General features: G+C 39.0%; 2 protein-coding genes across 2 annotated transcripts; one reads left to right on the top strand and one right to left on the bottom strand.

The window, feature by feature from the left end:
• The first annotated feature begins 215 nt into the window (after positions 1–215).
• Positions 216–7,790, top strand: LOC114528662. Its single transcript, XM_028550334.1, has 8 exons — positions 216–1,061; positions 3,367–3,411; positions 3,923–4,213; positions 5,606–5,836; positions 5,927–6,042; positions 6,137–6,201; positions 6,391–6,536; positions 7,208–7,790. The coding sequence occupies exons 1-8, from the start codon at positions 602–604 to the stop codon at positions 7,522–7,524; spliced, it is 1,671 nt and encodes a 556-aa protein (XP_028406135.1). The 5' UTR covers positions 216–601; the 3' UTR covers positions 7,525–7,790.
• A 1,282-nt stretch (positions 7,791–9,072) lies between these two features.
• Positions 9,073–10,530, bottom strand: LOC114528663 (uromodulin-like). Its single transcript, XM_028550335.1, has 3 exons — positions 10,027–10,530; positions 9,476–9,577; positions 9,073–9,368 (listed from the first exon to the last, which is right to left on the bottom strand). The coding sequence occupies exons 1-3, from the start codon at positions 10,496–10,498 to the stop codon at positions 9,238–9,240; spliced, it is 705 nt and encodes a 234-aa protein (XP_028406136.1). The 5' UTR covers positions 10,499–10,530; the 3' UTR covers positions 9,073–9,237.
• Positions 10,531–10,674: the final 144 nt, after the last annotated feature.

The following is a 10,674-nucleotide window of genomic DNA, read 5'->3' as shown; positions in this document are numbered from 1 at the left end:
TGTAAACGGGGCTTATTAAATTTCAACTATAGTTCGTGACAGAATTGGCCAATCAGAACGGCGGACTTTGGACTATAATTGCGCAAATGCAATAAAGAGTTTTATACAAGTGACGGACGGTTAGTGACCCCTGTACAGCTTAAAAGTGACTACTTTTTGCGTGAAGCGTAATTAGGGTATTTTTTACCAGTGAAACGTGATTGATGATTTAGTTAATCTGAGATACGCGATAAGGTTGAATATTTTCACGTGAGCGCAACGTGAAAAAGGGTATAGGCGACCCTGAAATGATTCTCGGGATTAAAACATCTCACTCACCGTCGAAATCCCGCGCGCGAATCATGCATAAAGCGAGGTATCTCGTGTCGTGAAGGCAAATTACTCAGTCACATGTCCTAAAGGTTCAGCCTGAGCTCCTTAGCCAGTTCGGTGCCAAACCACTTCTTATTCGAAGATTTTTATCCCTGCCTCGGCTAATAATCTTTCGCGTTCGTGCCCCCAGGGTCGTCGCTAAAACAAGACAAAGAATGACGTAATGTTGACTTGTAATACGACGCTCGGAAGGGAATATTTATTTATTCTTTAAAGTTCATTCGTGTGCATGCAAGCGCGCGTCGCTACCATGAAGAATATATCGCGTTTGGCTGTCTTTCTTGTGTATATTTTCGCCATCTACGTTCGTGTGCAGTCTAACCTGTGTAGCGATGTAAAGTATCGAGCGATTAACGACCCGAGACGAAGCACGGCGTTTGTGAGTTCAACTACAAGGCTGTGTGATAGAAGTGTAATAAAAGGCGATATTTGGTACAGATTTGTTAGTGAGGCTGGGGGCGAACTAGCTACGAAAGCGCCAAAGATCCATAGCTGTGGGGCAACCAGTCCTATCTGGATGAGAGGTACCCACCCTAACGTTGAAGAAGGCATCGTAAATCGAACTGTTTGCTTAGTAGGAGGAGGTAAAAGGATATGCACCTATCGCTACAAGATTAAAGTGCGTAACTGCAGTGGTTTCTACATCTACCAGTTCACGCAGCTTGATCGATGCGGTTTTTTCTGCGCAGGTAGGTTTTTGATGTTGTTCTGGAAAACCAGTAAAAGGTTTGGTATTTTTCATGTGCGTTGACGCTATCACGTTTTTGCACTGCGGTCAACCCTAAGTGGCCATTATACATATTTCGTACCAGAGTGTGCGAATATTCGGTATTTATAATCGTTTATTCCTCTACAACTTCATGGAGAGAGCTTGACCTAAATCAAGAGCACAATCACGCCTGCAAGTATTGCAACATTACTGCATGATTGTGGGTTGTGAGGTTTAAAACGCCTCAGTAAGCTGCTAGTGATAATATTACCCCTCGACAAATTGGCTGATATTAAGTACCTTAGCTGAAATACCGTTGATGTGCGATTGCTCAATCGTTTATCAGAATGTTTATTCCTCTTGTGAGCTCGGTGAGCAGGCATTTGAAACAGTAGAAAATACACTCCGTCAACTATAATTACAACTCGGCAACTTTATAATGCAGTCACCCTGAATTGCGATGCATTTGTAAGAGGGGGGATTATACAATATATTGAAATAACAGCATGAACTCTTTTTAAGAAAGTTAAGAATGAAAAAAATGGTTCAACGATTCTAGATTTTCACAGAAAAGACGCCATGATGCTTTGCGAGGCGATCAACATTAAGATTGTGGCTGGGTTTCTAGGATCTTCGTGAATTACGCAACATACGAGTATATATGGTCTGTGCGTTGTATGTTAATCATAGGGTCTTCCCCCAACCTGCTGAGAACCCCGCGTCCCTTTCAGCCAGGTTAGCCGTCGAACAAGAACTCGACTAAACGCCCTTCGCATTCACGAAGTCTTTTTGATTGGCGTTTTATATATATATATATATAGAACGTCACGATGCCCTTTTGATAGTCCCCTTCCAAGATAACGCGTCTAGAAACATTGCAGCTTCTTCAAATAACTTGTCATTAATTGCGGTTTACCAGCAGCCTAAATGTTAAAAAAAAACTTCTGGTCATTTCGACCTCAAGGACGTTCGTCAGGAAATTTAGTCGGTATTAACTCTAATACCAACGCTTCTCACGATGGCCTTTTCAAGGGTTAGGTCGAAGCGAAGTTTCTTTGCGATCAAGCGAGTGTTTTGGCAGTTGCCAGTTCTCGTTTACTGCATCATTAGTTTGGTATGTTTAATGTTTTCCGCAACGCTTGGATGTGGAAAAGTTCTACGAAAACATGGTTTTTCTGCAAATAACTTTATGACCTCCCACAAAATATATCCGCTCACAGCAAATGCTCGCTAACTCTTTCCGCAGAGACGGACCCCCTTGTGAAAAGAGACATCAGTTTCCCCGCGATTAGCATAAAAAGCCTGGATAATCCTTCGTCTAGGGTAATTGAGGAAATATCCCGCGCAAAATCCATAAAACTCTTACTCTTACCGATATTTTAAGCTAGCTTAAACCTAAAGGCCTCCTTGCTCTATTGAAGCACAAATTTCTAGGTGGGTACTGACGTAACAACATCACAACCACCTTTTTAAAGGTTTAAAAATCTTCTACAAAGTGAATACAAGAAGACCTCGTCTTTCGTATTCAATTTTGCTGCGAACTTATCCTACTGCATGATGTTAACAGGATGTGGTTATAACTATAGAATTTCACATAATCAATTATTCATTTCAGACAATTTCTCGCTACTAAAAGCCGCAAATTTGAATTAGGAAAAGCAACAAGTTTTTTTACGCACACCGTAATCACCTAATTGAATTTTAGCTGCTATTTGTGCGCGCAAAATTCATCAGATGCACGTCTTATGGGCGTCGGATTAAAAATATTTACACTGGGCTTTATCTATTACCGGTAAACTGTTATGACTACTGTATTGTATATTTTTGTTGACATTAAATAAATCTCCTATTTGCAAAGGTGTGTAGTTTGTTTTCCGGTGAGACGGAAAAGTGCTCGTCAAATAAAGCATAAGAACCATCTAAAAATAGAAAATAGACGTTTCCATCGAAGGTCTATCGTCAGGAGAGTTAGTGATAGGTGCATATGATAAACTGGTATAAACTCTCCGTGATAAAGTACCCTACATTCAGAGATTCCTTTCAGAGAAGAACCACCCACACTGTCTATACCAGTGTATTGCGAATGAAACAATAAAAATATCCCTTCAGGATAACTCGAGTAGGGTGTCCGATGTCAGTATGTCATCTGGAAAAAAACCAAAGAGAATTCGTCTAGCTAATATTTCATTAACATTTGTTCTATCAAAATTTCAAGCACCTTTCAAGACTTGAGGCTGAGCCGCTCTAGAAATGGTATTAATTAAGTGTTTTGTATTTGTTTTCAGGATCAAAATTGGTCAACTGTTCCAAAGATGACGAGTATTGTCTTAGTACGTATATAGTTTTTCTACCTGTTTGTATAATGTATTCCATTGAATTTATGTTAGAACACGAGTTTTACTCTGTGTTTCACTTGAATTTAACCTTCCTCAATGTCAGTTGATCATTGCAGTACTGCTAGTCTGACTGAGTGTTGACTGTTACTATTAATACTAGCCTGACTAGTCTAGTACTTACTGCTTTGCAATGTTTTATTCAGTGTTTCACTTTCAACCTTCCTCAATGTAAGTTGATCATTGCAGTACTGTTAGTCTGACTGAGTGTTGACTGTTGCTACTAATACTAGCCTGACTAGTCTAGTACTTACTGCTTTGCAATGTTTTATTCAGTGTTTCACTTTCAACCCTCCTCAATGTCAGTTGATCATTGCAGTACTGCTAGTCTGACTGAGTGTTGACTGTTGCTACTAATATTAGCCTGACTAGTCTAGTGCTTACTGCTTTGCAAATTTCTAGTAATAGACAGAGCTATAGTAAACAACGATTTATTCTATTTTACCAGAAAATCGCCCTCCGTTTATAAGTATGCCTAGACGGATCTACGCGTATGAAAACAGTAATATTCAGTTGATCCTCAATGCAAGTGACCCAGAAGGTTACATGATGGATTACAGTTTTAATAGTTCGACAATGACAAACATCTCGCTTGACGTTTCTCAAGAACCAGCTCTGCTGAACGTCAACCTGACTAAATCAGGGACAGTAACCCTAAAAGTCACAGACGCCTTTGAAGACCTAACAGCTCATCAAAATATTGAATTTGTAACAGTATCCCGCCGTGTTTGCCCAAATGGTAAGTAATACGGAGACAGTTGTATATATAAAAGACTAGTTAACTTTTAACTGTAGTTAGGGAAAGAATCGCCAATCATAGTCGTGTATTTCTGAGTTAACTAGGATTTAACTATTTAAAATGTAGAGGTTATAAAGGGTCTTAAGTTCGAGTGGAATTATACACAATTCAAGCCAGGAATTCGAACAGTTGATGGAAAAATGAGTCAACTATCAGTGGCGTAGCCAGGTCTGACGATTTTGTCCCGCTATGTAGATTTCGAGTTATTATAATTATTCATGCCTTTAGAAATCTAGTGTTTTCGCAGTCGGTGAACACTAGAATATTAGCATTGCGGGACAAATCGACAGGCTGGCAACGCTACTGTCATCTATAGGTCCTCCGGACCGGCAGGAATCGAACCTACGCTTTTGCGATGCCGGTGCAATGCTCTTGCCACTGAGCTACAGAGGTAGCTGACAAGAGCAAGCATGGTTAATGTGTATAGGATGGTAATGCCAGGAATTGGTGAGGGTAAATCGATTATGATTTTTGGCACTTCACTCGATGCGGGTAAAATCTAGAGGTTTTAAGGGGTCTTAAAACCCCCCAAATCATAATCGATTTATTCAAAATGTAGTTAAGGAGTTCTAAACAACCCGGACCCTGATCTATCTGAGTTAGTATGATCTCCGTGTGTTTAGTCAGGGTTTTGAGACGGGGTGTTGGCGTGCTATTGCATCATTTCCACAATCCTATTTCGGTTAATTACCGGGGCAGTCGATTTAGGGGCTGTTTACGTCATCGAGATTAGACGAAGTGTGAAATGCGGTTTTTGAGGTATTGAAATTAGTCTTTGGAAAGGAAACGAGCACATGCTATTATTGGAATGATTACGACACTGCCTTGGATCATGTTACAGTATGCTCGTTGCGCGTAATACATTCCACGTTTTCTGAGAAAGAAATTGAACTGGTCATTTTTTGATTCTTCGAAATCCTGTAAAAGGCTACGAGCTGAAGGCAGCCACCCTTGGAATGTTGGGGTTTAGAAGCAGGGGACATGACATATCCCACAGCGCAGGAAAACGTGTGAAATCGCCGAGGTCATCTGAAATGGGGCCAGTTGCATCAAGCCCGTTTAGCTTAAACGGTGGTTAAGTTAAAAAATAAAGCAAGTCTATTGTTTTATTCAAGAAGCAAACTAAATGTTTTTAACCTTAATACAAAGATACTGTTTACAACTACATATTCAGTGCATAATATTCAAGTTGACTCATTCAAGAGAGATGTAAGAGTGTTATTTAATTTCGACTTATCCACCGTTTAAGCTAAACGGGCTTGATACAACCGGACCCTGTTTTCAAAAATGGGAGTTTTAACTTTTAAGATGATCTCTGCTATTATTTTTAAGGCAAGTGTCAAAACAACATAACAATGTCGACAGAGCTTGATGACTTGGTGAACTTTCAATGTGAATGCGAGAAACCCTACTCTGGAGAATGCTGTGAAATCAGCCCGTGCGACAGCTTGCCCTGTTTCCCTGGCTTGAAATGCACCGTGACGGTTGATGGGTACACGTGTGAGAAATGCCCTTCGAGATTTGACGGTGACGGTGAAACGTGCAAGCTTCTTGGTACAGAAGGTTGGTAACGTTTTCGAATTAAAAAAACTAACCATTTTTCTTCGCGCAATGCAAGATCATGAACGTAATTCGTCAACTGTATTTCATCAGACACAGTGAAGGTGCAAGCTCAGTTCACCATAGTTTCTGGATTGACGTGGAACAACGATCTTTTGAACGAATCGTCGTTTATTTACAAGAAAACAACTGTTGAAATTGTCGAAGAGGTATATTAATATACGATGTCTGTCGCATCGATCAGTAATAAGAAGTAGCTTCTGCCAATAATAGGTTAAAAGTAGATATGTACGGCATTTTTAGATCATAAAGGTCTACGAAAATAGAAGTGAATTTGTGCTGGTGGTTGATCTAACATTTAAACACAGGTAGATAACTAATTTTTTTTTATATTATAGCGTAAATACACCAACACTTTATCTTGTTTATAATATCAAGCGTTTAAGCTTTATCGTTTTTGTAGATAAACAGTATAACTAAACTGATTAAGGAAGTAGTCACTGTCACTGAATTGTATGAGCTCAGTTAACTGACTATTTCAACTCTGACCCTTATAGCAGAGGCGATGTTCTGGTAGAATTTCAAATGGTATTGAGAAAAAAGATGGATGATCCGTTACTACCACTCAAAACTCAATTTCAACGGAACAAAAACAAAAGATTAGGAAGATTCAAAGTTGATCCGAACAGTTTGAAAGAAAAAGGTAATTTTGTTATAATGATAAATACGCATTAAAACAGCTATATCAGTTCTAAACTGTTCTTCCTTGAAGTACAGTGTCCATCTCTCATTGATCCAGTATTACTACAGGAGGAAACCTAAACTAAACTAACTTTATTTACACTGGATAGCTCTATCAGTTCTAAACTGTTCTTCCTAAAGGTCCAGTAGAGATCATCTCTTATTGATCCAGTATTACTACAGGAGGAAACCTAAACTAAACTAACTTTATTTATACTGGATAGCTCTATCAGTTCTAAACTGTTCTTCCTAAAGGTCCAGTAGGGATCATCTCTTATTGATCCAGTAGTACTACAGGAGGAAACCTAAACTAAACTAACTTTATTTATACTGGATAGCTTTATCAGTTCTAAACTGTTCTTCCTAGAGGTCCAGTAAGGATCATCTCTTATTGATCCAGTGTTATCACAGGAGGAAACCTAAACTAAACTAACTTTATTTATACTGGATAGCTCTATCAGTTCTAAACTGTTCTTCCTAGAGGTCCAGTAAGGATCATCTCTTATTGATATCAAGTGTTACTACAGAAGAAAACCTAAACTATAAACTAACTTTATTTATACTGGATAGCGATACGGATTCCAACGGTTGAAAATAATTCTTCTTTTAATTTTTTTCCGTGTTTTCCTGTAGACACAGTTGTAGAACCTATCGATGATGATAGACCGTATCTTGGTCTTAGCAAAACAGATTACATAATCGTCGTTTCTATGATATCCATAATATCGTTGGCGTTCTTGGTTTTGTGTTGTATTTGTATAAAAAGAAATCGTTTTAACATCGTCGTATTGTGTATGAATGGAAACGGAGACAATGATGTTGTCGTTACGAATCAAAATGCCAGAGAGAGTACGAATGCTGTTCCTCACAGAGGAAAGCGAGGGCGAAATCGAGTCAGGGATATTCCCCTTCAAAGCGTTGCAACCTCTTCAGGAGCCGCTAGTGTCTAGAAAAAAAGGTTGCTGGTTCTTTGGGTGTAAGAGCGACGAAAATTGGAAAAAAGGTTATCTGCTGGTTGGCTGTTCTGGCTCTCAAATTGTGTACAGCCAAGTGGTTGCTTACTCGAATGCAAATCACGAAAAAGTGGGTTTACAAACGTGGACGTCTTAAACGAATGTGTTGGTAATGGACAGACATTGTTGTTTTTGATATGAGCGCTCTTATCAGGAGCATAAAAACTGATTTTAAAATTTTACTTGTAATATGTTGTATAACGTTACGGTGACAAAACGTAAAGAGGTGTGGAGCCATTTCACAACAACTCTTATACATAAGTGAGATTAGAGTCGTTTTAAAAGGTTGGGTTTATTTATTTACAATGGACATGAGTTGATTGAAAATCCTCTGTTATTTTAACTTGTTGGATGTCAATCTTGCAAATCAAGCGGCTGAAAATATAAATGAAAAAGCTTTGAGAAAAAGCCTTCAAAGTATAGAAAACTACGAAGGTCTTTTGTATATAAACTGTGTTTCTACTAACGTTACAATATTTTAGGTAGGTACCTTGCGAGATGGTAGTGAAAATCGGTTTAGTTTGCGTCTGCCAGTAATTTCCTGTGGTCATCCTGTTCGGTAATTCTTACTGCTTCCCTGTCAATATACTCAAACCTGTTTTATAAAACGAAAAACTAACAAAACGATACCATGTTATGATTGTAAGGTGATAGAAAATACTTATATACAACTACCAATGTTACTTACAACACGAAAGCCATTTAAACATTTGATGAATTCGAAAATACAATGTTGACATGTCACGAAGTTTATGAACAAATAACCGTGACATTTGGCTTCTCGTGAATTCAATGGTAACTTTAACAAAGCATAAAGTGTTTCCATTTTTCATCGAGGAATTCATATATTTTCTATGAGTTAATCAAGCACATTGTTTAATTAATCCATAGGTTTTCACAATATGATCATTAGACTTTCTAAGATCATATTTTGTTTTGGTCGTGGATGATTCACAGAACGCTTTGACACTGTCTTCAATGTCAGGCATTCTGAGAACAATAATTTTGCGAGATTTTATCATTTTATATCTGTCGAGATTTTGCAGAATGCTGAGCTGATATGACCGGGAGACGTAATAAGAAGAGATGAAGGAAAGCTGGTCAGAGATATTATGAAATGAAGAGATCAGAAGAAGATGTGAAGTGGTAGACATTGCAGAGAAGATGAGGGAAGCAAGGTTGAGATGATACGAACACGTAATAAGAAGAGATGAAGGAGAGTTGGTCAGAGATATTATGAAATGAAGAGATCAGAAGAAGATGTGAAGTGGTAGACATTGCAGAGAAGATGAGGGAAGCAAGGTTGAGATGATACGAACACGTAATAAGAAGAGATGAAGGAGAGTTGGTCAGAGATATTATGAAATGAAGAGATCAGAAGAAGATGTGAAGTGGTAGACATTGCAGAGAAGATGAGGAAAGCAAGGTTGAGATGATATGGACACGTGATAAGAAGAGATGAAGGAGAGTTGGTCAGAGATATTATGAAATGAAGAGATCAGAAGAAGATGTGAGGTGGTGGACATTGCAGAGAAGATGAGGGAAGCAAGGTTGAGTTGATATGGACACGTAATAAGAAGAGATAACGAAGAGCTGGTCGGAGATAAAAGTGGCAGATCTGGTGCTATTTTTTCAGAAATAACGAATTTTTCAACCTGTGCAGACGAGTTTTCCATCTCCGTCATATCCTGACAAGCATTTACAAGAAAATGATCCGGTGTCGTTGCTGCAAGTTGCGTTAGGATGGCACTTTCCGACAGTTTGAACACATTCATTGAAGTCTAAACAGGTAATTGTAACCTGGAGATTAGTATGAAAAACAGGTCATCCAAAGGCCCCTCCCCCCCCTCCAAGGAAACAAAAACTGCTAAAAAGTGAGAAACCTTACCTGGAGGTAATGTTGTCGTGGGAAGTAATGTTGTCGTAGAAGGTAATGTTGTCACGGGAGGTAATGTTGTCTTGGGGGAAATGGTAGGTTTATAGTTTGAAGCTACAAGGAATAGGATGAAATACTAATTAGAAATGTTTGGTGAGCGAATGAGAAACGTTTCTGTTTTGGAATATGGGGAGGGGGGGAAGGCTAACATAAGAAATCCCCGCGCGGTCGAAAATGTTGAGGTTGGTACTAGACAAACTGCGCCATCATATTCATCCTCGTACCCGGGTCTCACCGCGTACGCGGAAATAGAAAAAGATGAAAACATCAGTAACAACATGATACATGATTCACATCGTCACGAAATTAGGTTCAACCACTTAGCAATCATGTGGTTTCACAGCTATTTAAATATACATTTTGTTTAATTATTTTAAAATACTATGGTTTCGTCATAACCTCAAGTCCAAAACCACGAAGCAGCCGAAGATTATATCGCAAAGACGTAATCTGGTGTCGTGTATAAACCAGGGTTAAAAAAAGTTCAAAAATCTCATTCTTACCAACGCAATAGGCCAGGTAACACTGTTTTGGAGGCTTCAATTGGTACACATAAAACCCACTGCAGTTTAGGACCTTAATTTCATAGGACTTAGCACAGCCGAGTGGGGCAGCGTAAGGTAAATACGCGCAAGCTTTTCTCAACACTACCCCTTCAGCTGCGGTTGGATGGCTCCCGTTCATCCATATCGGAGAAAAGGTCCCACATCTACTGAGGGGAGGTTTTGTTGTTGCCAATTGATCACCGACAATGGCGCTCGTATTGATCTTGAAGCGATACCATGTCGATTCGTCAATCGCATTTCGGTCGCACAGTAATCCATCTTCAGGTTTTGCCATGTTGGTTATACTCCGTCGACTGTCATTGATTACTGTGTAGTTGTGACTATTGCATTTATCCCGACCACTGCCATAATTATTCGACGTAAAAAAGACGAAATATAGGGCAAGATTAGGCACGAACCTGCCATACATGATTGAAATATATACAACAAACGGGAAATGAGAAAAACTAAGGTATTTTAATTGGTATTTTAATCCGGTTGCAAACAATGACGCTGACATATGATTCTCTAAAACGCGCATTTGATATATCCTCGATATATCCGTCAGTTAAAAATCTGCGCAAGTCAATAATGAGCTTTCATGAT

The sequence above is a fragment of the Dendronephthya gigantea genome, unplaced genomic scaffold, assembly GCF_004324835.1.
Source record: "Dendronephthya gigantea isolate DGI-Jeju-01 unplaced genomic scaffold, DenGig_1.0 000051F, whole genome shotgun sequence".
NCBI lineage: Eukaryota > Metazoa > Cnidaria > Anthozoa > Malacalcyonacea > Nephtheidae > Dendronephthya > Dendronephthya gigantea.
This window is presented reverse-complemented; position numbering and strand designations above follow the sequence as displayed.